The sequence below is a fragment of the Nelusetta ayraudi genome, unplaced genomic scaffold (assembly GCF_046127955.1).
Source record: "Nelusetta ayraudi isolate G7.1 ecotype Tasmania unplaced genomic scaffold, CSIRO-AGI_Nayr_v1 ptg000071l, whole genome shotgun sequence".
Classification (NCBI taxonomy): Eukaryota; Metazoa; Chordata; class Actinopteri; order Tetraodontiformes; family Monacanthidae; genus Nelusetta; species Nelusetta ayraudi.
In genome coordinates this window covers 2,504,815-2,521,485 of record NW_027466121.1, presented here as the reverse complement: position 1 = coordinate 2,521,485, position 16,671 = coordinate 2,504,815, and the positions used below count along the sequence as shown (strand labels likewise).

At 43.1% G+C, this 16,671-nt stretch overlaps 1 protein-coding gene across 2 annotated transcripts in view; it reads right to left on the bottom strand.

Moving 5' to 3' along the window:
• Positions 1-4,614: 4,614 nt before the first annotated feature.
• necab2 (N-terminal EF-hand calcium binding protein 2) overlaps positions 4,615-16,671 on the bottom strand; it is an 84,344-nt gene continuing 72,287 nt past the window's right edge. For both annotated transcript variants that reach the window (XM_076042708.1, XM_076042709.1), the window contains 4 exons: positions 11,243-11,355; positions 7,307-7,384; positions 6,430-6,521; positions 4,615-5,284 (listed from right to left, as the gene is read on the bottom strand). In XM_076042708.1, the coding sequence (XP_075898823.1) occupies positions 5,256-5,284; positions 6,430-6,521; positions 7,307-7,384; positions 11,243-11,355 (312 nt within the window). In that variant the 3' untranslated portion in view covers positions 4,615-5,255. The remainder of the gene's footprint in view (positions 5,285-6,429; positions 6,522-7,306; positions 7,385-11,242; positions 11,356-16,671) is intronic.

Sequence of the window (16,671 nt, the reverse complement as noted above, 5' to 3'; positions counted from 1 at the left end):
TTCGCTCCTGTGTTGAATTACTCGCAGGCGAAAAGGCGAATACTGGACCTCTGACCAATCGAAAAATGATGATGTTGGATGGTCGATGACGTCACATCAACACGTCGACGGAGCCAGTCGACGGAGCACTCCTCCACCGGACGTGGGTCAATCATTTTGCATGAATCAGGTCTCACTGGGTCCCTGATACAGTTGATCAATCAAAGTGAGGGCAAACGTAATTAACGAGGTAGCTACAATGGGTCAGGGAGTACTTCGGGGGAGTGGGCGACACAATACGACATCTACATTCGGCATCCATGCACAATGGAACACTACGAATCCCATAAGGAGTATCCATAGCAACATTTGTGCAGCGTGGACTTGTCCCGCCGGACGATGTGACTGCGGACGCAGCAGAAAATCCACCACGGCCGGTGACCAAGAAGAAGCTGAAGTGAATCCCATGCTCTTTGGTGTGCGCATTCGTCGACCGCATGCTGTTTTGCATTAAACACCGGGAGGAATAAAAGAACCACAGACTTCGTCAGTTTTATACTTTATTGAATTGCATCACTCTACATTGTCTAGAATTTCAACAAGATATATTCTTAAAGACCAAATATAGTAATACTTGCATCCCTGCAATGAGTCTCTACATGTCAGAAGAGAAAGCCTTTTTTTTTTTTTTTTTTACTGGAACATACATTAAAGAATTAATATTTCATTTAACATTGCCATAAAAGTGAATGCACATTCCTGTATGCCATTTTCTAGTCATATATGTATATATTCAATATAATATATTTTAGTCTCTGTCTCCTTTGTAGGAATACTAGAAAAGAAAACATAAGAAATGCACAAAACCCATTGAAGAGTAGCATGGCCTAATACTACAGCAAAGAAGTTACTGGACATTCAGTTGACATGCACTCATTTGAAGGATAGAAAAGAACAAAGTCATACAAAGAAAGAGTTACGATCTGATTGGTCGGTTGGGATCCTGGCGAAACGCCTCCATCCCGCCGTGACTTGTATGTTCTCCTCCTATAACGTTTCTTTCAGAGGCACAACTCTCTCACTGTATGATATAGCACAGGTGGCACTGAGGAGGAGGAGGAGGAGGAGGAGGAGGAGGAGGAGAAAGAGGAGGAGGAAGGTAGAAAAACAAAACAAAACAGGCTGCGCGGTCGAGGGGCCATTCAGGAATGTATCAAGAGGAAACAGCATTGGCGTTACTGACAGGGCGTTCCATATCTACGTCTGATACGCAGACCCAATCGGGCCGGGCCACAATAAATTGGGAGCAAACCTCTTTCAGAGTATCTGGGCTGCACTCGGCAGCGTGTCAGTTTGGCATTTCCCCGACCTGATGAGCATCGGCCTATGGCTTTGTGCCTCACACAGAGGCTCTATCTTTTAATGCTTTTAACTCTGACGCTGGAGTGTGTGTGAATGAAAGGTTAAAGGTTATCTAGACAAGTCTCAAAGCAGTTTAACTCATTTTCAAAAAAAATATGATTGAGAAGGAAATGTGGTTAATATAGTGCGCTTTTGAGCGGCAAAAACTTTATCCGGAACAACGAAAGGCAGCACTGATTTGCGGCTAACAGCATGATTTACTGCTCTGGGTACCGAACCGTTCTGTTATTAGCTGGTCTGGGTCGTTGTAATGTATGGCCTGTGCATGTAGCTCCATGTAATGAGTTGAGAAAGGCATTGCATGGTTGGCGATTCAAATTAAGTAAATACCTCATTGATTAAAATGGAAAAAAGGAAAACAAAAAAAATAACAACACAGCTTATTCTACAGGCTGCTAAGGTAACCTTCAACTCTCATGTGTCATTACACCAGCATTCCTTAAAGTCATGCAGTTAGTTTGCAGAGTATATGTGCTAATGTTAACTGTTGAACAAAAAGCACTTGTTAGTAAAAAAATTTTTTAAAAAATGCCAAGGTGACACCTGCGGCTCAGAAAGCATTTAAAGGATTGATTATTTACGAATTCACAGGATAAAGCACCTGCTCTGTAAAGTTGTGTTACACTTGCTTTACGGTACGCGGTATATCATTGCTTTGTTCAACCCAGAGCATTTTTAGTACGGCACAGATACTCCTATCGCTGCAGTTGGATCCCCGTTTACTGCTGCCACATTTCTAGTCGCAGACAGGAGGTTCTGCTCGTGAAATGACACCGGAATCCGCAAAAGAGCTGCGGAAAGAACGTGGCACCGTTTTAAAGGACCGAGAAGGAAGGAGTCGTTCGTCAATCAGCCTCTCATGACATGCGCAGTTATTCCATGAATTTTCAACCGATGTCGTTGTACGCTAACATTCCATGACATACTGTATCTTCAAGTTCCCTTTGTACATTGTGCTTTCCAAAGTGACAGTCTCAGTGGGCGGGTTGGGAGGCGGAAGGGAGGAGATTAAATCGGACTCTCTCGACCTGGATTTGACCTCAGCTCATCCTGCGGGGATGTATTTATTTTTGCTCAAGTAAGATCGGGTGGGAAACTGAGTTGGGGCTGATCAATTTGCAACAAATCCGAGTGGATCATGGAAAAAAGGGCCGAGCGCAGAAAATGCCTCGAAATATGATTAAACCACACCACTGACACAATTTTACCTGACTGTGGTTTTGTAAAAGGACCGCAAATGCGTATCACATTTTGAATGAACAGAGCCTCCTTTCTGAAGATGCCCCATAGAAACGTGGATTATGAATGGAAATGTTATTCAAAGCAAACTGACCTTGTCAGCTGTGGAGTGGGTTGCTCCTGTCAGACCATTGCAACGTGTGAGAGCTGGCTTATTAGATTTTACTTTTTATTTTTTTTTCCCGCAGTCGATTCTGATGGTTTAAACTTCAGTAGTTTGTCCTTCACTTTGAAGTAAAGGCATTGAGACGTGTAGTTGGAGTGATGGGTTTAAATGTGATTATTACGTGTTTGTGCTACTGATGCCATAGGTGATCTAACTAGTGATGTGATATAGGAATTCAGACTCGTGATTCTCACTCATGACAGCTTGTTGCCCAAGCAAATCTTGCGCGCAAAACATTTGGCGGAACGGTGATACTTTTTTTTTTTTTTTTTTTTGTCCATAATACGTCAGCACAATGCAATACGGTCCACAGTGAAGGACCTTGAGTGGGTTTTCTTGCTTACTTGTAGTTTAAATAACATCCAAACAAAAATAATTTCTTGAAATTCTTCCTCTACCACGTGGGTGATGTTTAAGGCTTCGTATTCAATGTCATTCAGACGTGATGTTCTGTCAGGAGTTTCTGATGGTCGGTATCATAATTGAAACAAAGTGTCACAAGAAGCCACGGTGCCTGGCGGGCCACTCGCACTGAGGAACATTTGCACCATAGCACTAAAAGTTGTCAATAAATACAAATATAACCGTAAAGAGAACAACATTTCCATATGTACAATCTCCACTTGACGTATACGGCTAATACAATCTACCCATCGCCAATTCTGACCAGAAAAAAACAAAACAAAAAAAAACATTAACACCAGGTAGGAAAAATGATCATAATAAATAAACAACAAAAAGTTTAGCTGAATGGAGACCCTCTGCCTTAGTCTCTTGCTTCATCAGCAGCAGGTTCTTCAGCAAAATCAGAATATCCTCACACAGCTAAATGATTGGTTTAACTCAACTTTACACGTGATGATCGTCATGTCATAGCTCGATTCAATGGAATATATACGCTACCGAAGACATAAAAAACACCTGTTTTCAATCAACTGTGAGCGTCTTCCTTCCCAATATATGTGTAAACACTGACATGTTTTTTTCCCCCCCTCATAGACAATGGTGAAATGACTTACTCTCCCAATGTCACCATCTGCAGATGTTAGCATGTCATACATCACAGGGATTTGAGTTATTGCCCATTAAAACTAAATGAGTTGACGCCACATGGACATTACTCCCACAGCAGCCATTAAAGATTAGTGAGGTAATTTAACAGGATAAATGAGATTTAAACAAAGAAATAAATCCAAGTAGGTCAAACCAATACACTCTGGATTTGTTGGTGCAATGCTACAGCCACTGACTTTGTGAAGGCATTGGAATCCAAACGTATCTTACCGCAAGCATTGGCGGTGCAGCATGCGTATGACACCGAAGAAGGAACGCACGCATGCTCTTTATTCATACTTACGATGATTGAAGAAGGGGGAGGAGGAGCAAGACCGACGTTGACTAATGTCCAGGTCCTATTGTTTTACTCCTTAATTACAAAAGACGTCGCTGCACTTCTCCACAACCACAACAAGATTACCGCAAAAAGGGGTCTTGAATTTAGATTGATATTGCATTGGATGAGGCTAACGCTTAAGCTAGCTATCTCACAGTTTGGCATTTTATTTTATTTAAAAAATAAATAAATAAATAAAATAGTATGAAGCCCAAAATGGTTATAACATCAAAAAAGGTTGTTGCTCCTGAGCGTGATTTCTTGTCAATGCTAAAATGCACATTTTGCCCTTCAATCATGTTTTCCCTTTTCACCGTTTTCTTCATCAAAAACCCAAATAAACTACTCGGAGGAGTAAGTCTAACAGCTGGCTAAACGAGGGATTTAGGTAAACTTCTATATTCAAGCATTCAGTATTCCTGAGATTGCAGGCTAATCCAGCAGTTAGCTCTGTCGATAGACCTACTCGACACGTTGTGAATTCAGAAATGGCTGATGTGAGAATAATGCCAAAAAGGGCGAGTAAACAACACAGCGGCGACAACACAGCATGTGTGGGTGGTTGCCGTTTAAAAAACAACATGAAAAATCTGTGAAAAATGAACTGCACTCCCAAAGGCGCTACTTAAAAACAGTAGGCTAACTGCTGCTACATGGGAAAAAAAAAACAACCCTCAATGCCGGGATCCTGCTGCTACTTAGCGAACTCCACCGACCAAGTGGCTCAAAGGTACTCGAAACGACAAACATGACATAAACCCCAAATCTCCAAAAACCAGCAAACTACTACGGGGAGATGCAAACGCATTTCTAGTAATTTTCACATTAGCAAAATGCACGATTTTCACTGCAAGTCGACGCCATTCATTTGCACTGTGTAAACATGTACTTAGAAAAAAAACGGGAGTGGGAGGTGGGGGCGTGGGGGGGCTTGAGGGGAACGTGAGGGCAGAGAGAAGCGGTGTTTGGAGGTGAAACGCAAGAGTTTAGAGGAGACTCAAAGAGGACTGGGTCGGGTGTCTGGGAGTCTTGGCGTGTTGTTCAGCTTCTTCATGCTCAGTCCCTGTTCACACTGCACCAGGCAGCTGCAAGCACACACACACACACACACACACACACACACACACACACACACAAAGAAGAGGTCAGTGTGACCCAGAGATACATGAAACTGGTTCACAGGAACACAGGTGAGGTGAGCAAGGTTTTAGGGAGAAGAAAGACCATAAGAGAGGAAGACGACAGAGGGGTTGTAGTAACAGCAAACATCGACAGTACTCAGAAGGCTTAAGTTCTTTTTTAATTTATTTCCTCAATGCTGAAATGATTAATCCCATTTATTCCTCAAGGTTTTGGTAAGTGCTGTATAATTTAAGTAGTGTTTTTTTTTTTTTTAATATTGACTCTCAATAGAGCGATCCCTAAATTAAACAAAATCCTCTGTTTCTCAAACCAGATTGTTAAGATTATGTTGGTGCTACTCACTGTAGATAAATACTTTATTTACAGTCAGACATTTGACTTATGGACGTTGTTAAAAAAAAAAAAAAACATACTTCGAAGAAACCTGTTATTTCGTCCGTCTAATTAACTGACTGACTTGCTTTATAATGTCATTGGTACTTGCATGTGAAAGTATTGTAGATTTCTTTCATTAGATTCATCATCATGACGTCGTGACATTCATTTACAACGGTCTCATCTCAATGACTTTGGATTCTACTAATGTGGGCAAGATATATTTTTAAGCACGTCTTTTTTTTTAAAGTGGCTTTTGGCAGCTCAGCTCCAAATATTAACGATTAAATATTAGTTCAGCCGTTTCCAAAGGGGTGGCAGCAACTGAAACAGCTGTAAAACGAGGGTTTTAAGGATAGACATGCGTAATACATTTCTAACATATATTGTCAGTATTCACTGAAGTTGGGAGTCAACAGAATTCCATTCAGTAATGACAAAATAGAATATAGAATAGATAGATAGATGCACTTTGGATGTACTTTATTGATCCCACATTGGGAAACTACACCACAATATAGAAATAGAAAATAATTCTCAAAGTTCTACTCTTTACTCAATAAAGTCCACGTAAAATAGAAATCACGAAACACAACCAATTACTCCGTTGCTCGCCGACAACACCTGATTAATTACTGAGATAGCTCATTTTGTCATCCCTTAAAATAATACAAAGAGTTAATTTAAAAACCCATCCAATTTGACCACTGACCTGGCACGGCTACAGAGGACATGGTCTCCGGCTGGCACAGTGTGTCCACCTTAATGTGCTGAAAGGCTTTGTTGGGGCCTGACTGGAGGTGCCTGGAATCAAAAAGGAGGGTAAGAGAGTTTTCACACACAGACACAGACACACACACACATACACACACACACACACACACACACACACACACACACACAGACAACCTCACAAATAACATGTATCTGCCCCAGCCACTCATGCGAGCACACACAGCCTCAAACTGCTAAGTGCAGCCCCTTAGCCTTTACTGTAAGGGTTGAAATATTAATGAGTGCGTGATGCTGCGAGCAGCGGAGCAGAAAGTCGGATCAGCGGGCGGCCACATCAGCAGCGCCATCACTAAATCATGACCACCTGACGCAAGTGCTCCCGCAACACCGGCGGCGAATGAAAAGGCTGAATTTATGCTAATTGAGTTTGGACGGATGGAGAGGTGGCCGTTTGAACCGAGCGAGGGCGATAGCGAGATTTGCTTTCTCTATTCGTCGCGGGCCGTCGAAAACAAAGCCGAGCCGGGTGGCAAACTCAGCTTTGGAACACTTTAAAGGTGAGCCAGAGTGCTAAACATCGGAAGTCCCCGTCCGGACTCCACTAAAGTAAACAGCCTCACTCGGCGATGACTCCTGATACTATTACGGTGCGTCGGCATTGGCAGGGAAACTCGCTTGTCCTCAGCGCTCAGAGTTTCATTGTCCTTGACAATGGGGATCGCTCTTTAGTGCCGATAAAAGACTGGCTCCACCTACATTCACTCTGTTTTTTTGGTGTGAATGCAGGTGGAGCCAGCAAAATTCACACCTAAACAACTTGCTCACTGGGAACTTGCAAATGATAAGAGACTCACCTCTTCCACTCTTCCTCACCATCCCAGAACTCATAGATGACAAAGGACAAACCATCTGGCAGGCGAACCGCAGTCACACTGGAGATTGGATTGAGAGAAGAAAGAGAATAATTGGGTAACAGACGAGGGAAGCGTGAGATGCTGCGATGAATGAGAAGAAGGTATGCAGACAGGCAGACATATAGACATATAGATAGATAGATAGATAGATAGATAGATAGATAGATAGACAGACAGACAGACAGATAGATAGATAGATAGATAGATAGATAGATAGATAGATAGATAGATAGATAGATAGATAGATAGATAGATAGATAGATAGATAGATAGATAGATAGATAGATAGATAGATAGATAGATAGATAGATCGATCGATCGATCGATCGATCGATCGATAGATAGATAGATAGCTCTTCTATCTCCACCAAAGCACAATGATAACAATCTGTAACAGACAGGTGCACATGGCGGGACAATTTTAATGGGACGAAGAAGGGCTCCCTATCGTGGATCACAGTCCATGTTTACTTGACAGTTTGTCATTTTCCAAGCCACTGCTTCAAGATTGACAGAAGTGAATTGGAAATCATGTGCCACCCGGCCAAATTCCTCCGCACGACACCTTTCGCCTGATTCTACAGGGTGAATTATGATGCAGCAGCAATAGCCATTGATTTGGTGGGCATTCTTGTGACCTTTCAGGCCATTTTTTTTTTTTTGGCGCGCCGACTATGCGACAACATGAAATATAATCACAATGACAGTTATGTGTGTTCTGCAAACGGTGCATATAAAATGAAAGTATACAGCTGCGCTGTTAGCAACCACAATGACAAGCAAAGATTCCATTTTTAAAGCCAAATTACCACCAAGCAAATTTGATGTAAAAGACTGCTAAATTACATTATAATGAGAGTGAGATAGATATACATACACTCAATCATAAAACATCAGCGCCCTTCCCTTTACCCTTTATGTGTGTGTAGTTAGCAGGAATTCAAATGGCATTTTTACTGAATAGCATTCAACTGACAGGAGTCAACAGGAGATCAGTGAAAGCAGAAGGTCACTGCGCTACATAGAGAAAAACATTAAAACTAAACTTTATGAGAAGAAAAATGTGTACAGGGAGGAGGGGGGGGGGAACTTTGATTTACAGCCAGAAAGAATCAATCGGGCAGCAGCAATCAATGCGCTCCTATCCCATCTTCTGTTGATCTCCTGCCCATTCGCTGCACCTGCCTGTTCTGTAATTTTCCGCCTCTGAACGCTTTGCGAGCGCACGGAATGGGAGCAGCTGAAGCTGCGCTTATGCAGATCAGGCAGCACAGCTAGATCCTGAAGCCTGTTTTGGCATGAAATTAAACTTGGACTCTTGCCTGCATCTCATCACACTTGGGGATTTCAATTTTCACCTCGACAAAACCTCTCTGAACTCCCCCGCCATGCTCTTTGCGACTCAGGTTTTTGGTCTTTTATTTAAACTGCTGGTGGTTTCATTTGGGGTTGACCTGAGATGGATTGTAAAAGACCTCCTGAGCTCCAAACACAGAGCTGAAGACAATACTTAACACCTGGACTGATAAATTTAGTCGCGAGTTTTGCATGCTAATTGCAGCAATAACCCCATTTGTAAATATTGCCGTGTTTAGCAAATTCAGCCTGATTTATTATTTTTTACATTGGTAAAAGCTTAATATACTGCCCATTTATACATTAATAAAAATGTATACTGTAATGTATACAATAATAAAAAGTTGGTTTTCATACCCATTAAACATGGTTGTGCGAGATGGCAGCTAACTGGGAGCAAGACCTTTGCTGTATGTATATTCTTATACGAGAATATATGAGAACCGTTCCAAGGGTAGCATAACCAAATTAATTGTATTTTACTGCAAATATACACTTTCATTAATGTATTTATGGGCAGTATGTTAAGCTTTGACAAACATAAAAAAAAAGAAAGAAATAATCAAAAATCAAGCCAAATTTGACATATTGGCCCTTTAAACTTTCTGCCTGACAGGTAGTTCGTCTCTGGACCTGTAGAGGGCGCTGGGACCACAGGCTTCAGCCATATCAACTGAGCGCTTTACCACGGTAGTGAATGGAGAGTGATTTACGTGGACGTAGACGGAGCGCCCAATAAAGTGTCGGAGCAAGTAAACACAGGCTCACCTCAGAGCACAATAAGCTAGCTAATAGCCACATAAACTTTATGCGTCCCATTTAGTTTCCGCTGCTCGGAATGAGCCGGGAGAAGCGAAGAGGGCGGCCAAACTACACAAACGAGACAACAAACTGAGGGAGATATAAAATCCCCCCTTCAAGGCGGCGAGCGGAGAGGAGAGAGAGAGGAAGAGGAGCATGAAGCTAGTAAAATAAAAATCCCATATCGTCACCACAGTGGGAAGCTTTACTTTCCTGGCACAGTTTTAAGCTCCTCCAGCTGGGTGTTGACGGGCGCCCACATCTCAAGCGAGTCATTTTAGCCACTGATCTTGGACCAGTTAAAGGCGGTAAGAGAAAGTTTTTGTCTCTAACTAAACTTACTGAGAGACATTGCTCAACTAGACACATCTGGATCACCGACACCGTTGGAAACACGTCTCCATCCTCACTGTGTTTTCCTGTTCCTCGTTCCGACCTCAGCGTAAATCCGCCACACTTGAACAGGAATTGTTCCTTAAATAGCTCTCAACACGGATGTATGATGCATGAACGTATACATCGATGAATATTTTATCTCCCTCAGACGCCCTAGCAGCAACATCTGCTTATTTTTGCTCGAGCACGACCCTCCTGCTATTGTTTTAAATCTCGACCCGCCAAACAAACACCTTTAGGAAAACAAAACAAAACAAAACAAAAGCAAAGCTTTGTTATCTGGCCACTCATTTCTTCAGGAGTTGACTAACCCATTTAAACACAACTGTACGACAAAGCTATGTTGGATGTGTTCTGCGAAGGAGAAAATGAAAACACAACGACAAACAAAAGCACAACTTTATGACAAAGCTGACGGAAAGCCATGAAGCCGTGAAGTGCAATTTTGTCCACTTCCGTCTACCTGACTTTTCCGACTATCTCGAGAGTGCACAGATTGGGACTTAGAACACAGGCTGCATATGCTACAGACAACGGAAACAAAACGTGCAGGTAGAAGAAGCACAGAACAGACTGAAGCAGAAACCGGAACAGGGATTTAAATATATATGAGTTTGAATATAAATGATTTGGGTTTCAAGGCAAATATTTAATATATGCCAACAAACCCTGAGCACAAATTGAAATTACGAAATACATTTTTTTCCCCCCTCTCTCTGAAAATTTTCAGTACGTGAACATTTTTTTCCACACTAGATAAAGTTGTCAAGCCTTCAGCCCTCTCTGGCCCTGGCAGTCACCACTGGGAGAAATACAGAGATACTACAGAAGCTTTGCCAAGGGCATATGTAGAATATGATTCTGGACTACGCGTGCTGCATATTGGGTTTGGGATTTGAGGAAATCTCTGCGGATATGAGAGCGTTTCAGAGCGCCCGCAGGCTCAGAGCGAGAGGCGAAAGAGGTTTGCACCAGGCAGGAGGTGCGTGTACATCAAACTTTATTATAGGAACAATTTTAAACTTATTGGGCATGAGCCAGGACATAAATAATTCACTGACACCCGTCTGAGATAAAACTCTGACTCAGATGGAGAGTTAATGATGAACTGTGTGTGTCAGCGCTACACCGACACAGTCTGAGATCACAGGGTGGATTTTTCGTGCCACTCTTTCATGTAGTGAGGAAGAAAAAAAAACAAAAAAACAAAAATAGAGAGGTCATGAGGAAGAGAAGACTTTTAATTATTTAAAAGCGACAAGGTTTGCGGCACGCAGCGGTGCCGGAGCGGGTGTGAAAATGTGGGGCAGCAGCGAGACTTACTGGAAGCAGTCTCTCTGAGCGGACACGTTCTTCAGGTACTGCTTCAGGGCCTCGCAGAACTCGCCCAGCTTCTTCTGGGAGACCACCATCTCCTGGCGAATCAGCAGCAGGGACTGCAGAGACACAGGTGAAGGGAGAGTTAGAGTTTTTTTTGTTGTTGATTTGATTGATCATTTGCATATTGCGCTGCGCTGTACATTAAAGGTGCAGTGTGTAATACTCGGTTGATTTAGCATTTTTATATTGGTAAAAGCTTAACATACTGTCCATAAATAGATTGATAAAATTCTTTACGTCTCATCTTGCCCCTTTAGAATACAGATGTGATTGTGTCCCTGTTATCTGTGTGGAACTCACTGTGTTGACCATATTTTGGGTTACAAAATCTGTTGGACAACTCTGTTTCATTGTTTTATTTCCAACTGTCTGTCAGACACTGGCAGTTACTGCCGACACAGGCTGTCCCTATCAGGAGGGATAGAGTGTATCAGATGATATGTAATACAATGTAACTGCAGACAACTTGCTATAAAACATACGACCGTAACAACCACCGTTACTACCCCGCACTAATGAGTACCTTGCATACATTAAATAAGGTGTGAGTGGGACGCATGGATTCCACACTGCTGACATTTGTGTGAGGATGTGTGAGGACTGGAGGGAGGACTTCAGCGAGAACGGTCAAGAATTTTCTTTTTCTGCAAATGAGGCACAACTGGGAGCCCCTTTGGTCCACACATCCGTGCAGACACAACATCAACGACCATGTTTTTGTGTTCATTAATGGAACATCCAAAGAGATGCAAACAGCAAAGGTCGTGTGACAAGCCACGCGTTTCAGAGTGAGAACTGAAGAAGTTCAGAGTTTACCTGGCAAACCCGCTTCCATTAAACATTTAGTGCAGTGTTTCTCAAAGTGGGTGGCCCCCCTGGGGGGCGCAGAGTCACGTCTGGGGTGGGGCGCGAAACACCGGGTGGGAGGGAGACGGGGCGCCCGGAGGAACTAATGTTCCTCCAGGTACCCAGGATGGACAAATATTTGACAGGGACAAAAAGAAGAATTCAGGAGTCCGGCAATGGCCACTGTTCTTTGTTGTTGGGCACTTTTGGCTGTAGAATCGTTCCGCGAGTAGCTGCGGAACGATGGTGTTGTTCATGCCAGACTTGAAGTGGGGTGCATCTCCGCGGCCGGCTCGCACCGAGCAACGATCGTTTCGGCGTCTGGAAAATGTTTCTTCCTCCAAGGTGGGGCGTGACAGAGAAAGTTTGAGAAGCACTGCACTAATGCCATGCAAGTCTATGGGGTCAAAAGTCAACTTTGTCCTAGAGACATGGGAACACTTGCAGGTTCATTGGGATCCCTCAAGACACAGCCACGTCAAATTTGGGGCTTCTAGCCCATGAGGAACCCCGAAACCCTAACCTTAATTCCAGCAGTAACCCTAACTCTAACCCTAATTCCAGCCTTATCGCTAACCCTAATGCCATGCAAGTCTATGGGGTCAAAAGTCAACTTTGTCCTAGAGACATGGGACCACTTGCAGGTTCATTGGGATCCCTATAGACACAGCCACGTCAAATTTGGGGCTTCTAGCAAAAACTTTCTTCCTCCAAGGTGGGGCGTGACAGAGAAAGTTTGAGAACCACTCATTTAGTGCATTGGGCTATGATTTGAATAAATGAGTGATTTACGATTTGTTTGTGAATGAATTAATAAAATAAAACCACCTTCAGCAACCGTACAAACTTTTTTTTGAATTCATAACATTCCTAAGGTGAGATTCTCCCGAAATACAGTGCGTAAGATCTGCCTTGCAGAGGCACCGCCGGCGGAAGCTCAACATCACGTATCAATACATGAGCACACACGTTCAGCAACACACAAACGTTCCTCCGGGCCAGAAACACCACATTACCCAGTGGCTATGCCTTGTAACAGCCCCACTCCCTTGTGATTGGCCAGCCACTCACTGTTAGCGCTAACTAGCACAGACGTTGACCACTAGCTCTGCTAGCTGTAGTGACGCCTCAACCACACAGGAGTGTTACTATGACAATCAGCTCGACTTGGGACGTAGAAAGTGGGGCAAAATCCGAAGGGCTCGTTTCAGCGCAGTAACACAGAAAGAGCCAGCCCAACCTGGAAATGCGCAAGTTGTTTTTTTTTTCATACTTGACACGTTAATTGACAGGTCAGTGATGCAAAAAGGCATGTTAAAAAGATGAAAAGTGATTTTTCTAAATAGGGCTCCTTTAAGAGGAGGGAATTTCAACATTCACGATAAGCTGTGACACTGTGAAAAGGAAAGATCGAACTATGGGCACAGTAAATATTTGTTTCTCATCTTTTTTTTTTATCTTTCTGTTTTTGGCCACAGCAAATGACTTGTATCCAAAATGTGCCTGGGAATGAAATGGTGCTGAATTTAATGAGGATGTGATCAATACTTTCTCGCTGTTTTTATTTGTAGAAATGAATAATCCGATTTTTATCAGGAAGAATTCCAGAGCGAGCACGGCCCCCGTGTTGCACACTCCCCCCGAGCATCACCATCGCCTCCCTTGATTAAAGACCCGCAGAGAGGGGACGTGCATGGTGAAGGCGTAATTGTTATGTGACGACATTAAACACTGTTCGCGTGTGTTGTTGGATTTTTTTCCCCCCGCAGGCCCACCACTTCTGAAACATGAGCGGTCCCCAGCTCATTTCATCATGCTGTCTAATAGACGCCTTGAAGTTTCACACACTCGGTGTGATAGGTATTCAACTAACGTTTCCCTCGTTATACTGTGCGTCTTTAAATTAAACATAACCTGGAGCTGTGTTCAGAGGCTCATCAAAATATTGGTTTCAACCTCTTGCCGGTCGGATGTATTGTCCGTGCTTAAGTTCTGCCTGGTTTGTTTAACATCCGAGAAAATGATATTCATTTATACAGAGTACATCATGAAATGCAAACGATCTATTGCATGCATTTTTTTGGTCTATGTGATGCAAATCGTGGGCAGGGAATCAGCAGGACTGTATAGTACAGTTTACTTACTATCATTCATTTATCTTCCAAGGGTTTGACACGCAAAGTAAAAAAAAAAGAAATCCGGTTTTACATCATCTAAACCAGTAGTGGGCGAGTCAGTTTTCCCTCAGGAAGTGGAGCATCCAGCCATTCACCGACTGACTGATCAGATCGATCTCCTCCCGGAGTGTCCTTGAGCAAAATACTCAACACCTAATTGCTCCGCCCAGGCGGGAACGGGACATTGCGAGTGGCGAGTGATCTCGACGAGCAGGTGGCATTATACACGGCAGTCGCTGACACCAGTGTGTGTGTGTGTGTGTGTGTGTGTGTGTGTGTGTGTGTGTGTGAACTGTGGGAATTGTGGGGGAAAACCACTTCAATGCAGCGTGAGAAACTGTAAGTTAAGGCATCCTAAAAAACTGGGACGTTTCCTCTTGCTGTAAACATCATGATGGCCAATAGAATTTTTGTTATGTAACATGAAAATGAAAAACTGGTGAGTTCATATTAATTCCATGGATCAGCCCAGGACTCAGTTTTATAGCCACTTTGTAACCTGAGCTGCACAGCAACCCAGCGCGTGGGCATATTCATTAAAATAAATTAAAAGCCTGTTCTAATCTCAGGCATTAGAGTATTAGAGATTATTCCCATATCTTGACATGTTTATTTAAGGCTGGATTAAAAATCTTCAATCTCTTTAAACAACTCTTCTTAAATCTTGCAATTAGAAACTATTTAGTGCCAATTAAGTTTTATACAGTATGTCCTCAATTCATTTTGTAGTTAAACTGACACGACCTGGAGCTTGCATGAATGTGCCAGTCCTGAAAGTTTCGGTGTTTCCACCTCACAAGCTGAGTTCAGGAGTCAGGACTTGAATTCACAGCTAAACCACATCACATGGACAGCAACCAAAATGGTCTTCTACAATAAACATGTTTATTTAAATTTTGCTAATTTTTTTTTTTTTAGGTATATTTATACAATGATTGTATTACATGTGTCTATCTATACCATATATATTCATATATATTGGCCTGAAAGTGCAGTAAATCAAGGAGCAGTCAGCTCCACTGAGACTTTCCCAAAAAGGCATCAGGGACTTCGTATTAGAGGCAATACCACGGTAATACAGAAACTACAGAGAGATCAAGATGAAATGAAACACGTGGTCTGTTGTCGAGAAGGTCTGCAGCTTGAAGATGGATGTTCAAGCTGGCGGACCAGCCTGTCCTGCAGCCCCACTGAGACTCCATCCTGAATAGAGTTGGCCTCTCTGAGTCTCACAATCAAAACCTCTGAACCATTTAGTCTTCAGCCGGTTCATCGTCCACGTTTTGCGCCTCAGTCAAAGTGCCATCTCAAATGCAAATTGCCCTTTAAATTTCTGCAAAAGCAAATGCAAAGTGCTGAAAAATTAGCACATGACCTTCTTTCTCACTTCAATTCTATTTGCGCAACCCCCCCCCCCCCCCCCCCCCGCCCTGCACCCTTCTAGTGAGGCTTTGCACTGACAAGTATATGAAATATGCAGAGATCATCACCATCCATCAAGGACACGCACAATACACCGTATACAGCGCATATGAGACGTTTCTGTGAGTGTGTGTGTGACTGTGTTACCCCACGGGGTATGAGAAAACAAGTAGCAGTAAGATGTGGGGAAATCAGTCTACCGTTACCATGGGAACAGGGAAATACCAGTAACCCACATTCAGGTCTTCGCCTCAGCGCCCCCCACCACCCCGCTTGCTTCTTATCGCAACCCTCCCACGACTCAACCAGGTGTTACAACCCACTTTCAGTTCCCATGGCCTAGTTCAAGCTCTCTGGTTCTTACAGCATCACCATATTTTTCCACAGTTTCCTCACCTCCCCTCGCGCTTCTAATTGCACACCGCTGCGTTTCTCTTTCCCCTGCTAACCCCTCCTTCATCTTTTCCTTTCCCCTGCTTTTTCCTCCACTGCGTTTCTGGCTTAAGGAACCCCCCCCCCCAAACCGCCCCAGCACCTCCACACACATACGCACACCAAATGAAACAACTCCTTCATTAGTGCTCACGTAATTTACATTTCCCTCCCTGGGCCACATGAACAGTTGGATGACAACAGCAAAGACAGTTCCTGCCACTCTGCACCGCAGTAGCAGAAGAAACCTAAATACTTGAGTGCCAGCGGTATCAGTCTTTTGAATCTTTTAAAATCTTGCATCTCGCCTACTGTTTGTGACAGTGCTGTGCACTCTGTGGACAAAATGGCCACAGGAAAAAAAAAAAATCTCTTAGGGTGTGTGTGACTCTCCACTCAACCTCTGTCCTCTCCATTTGTCTTTCCACTTCCTTGCTTTTTATCCATTATGTTCTGCTTTACTTATATTTGTCCAAATTGTCCAAAACCGGACAT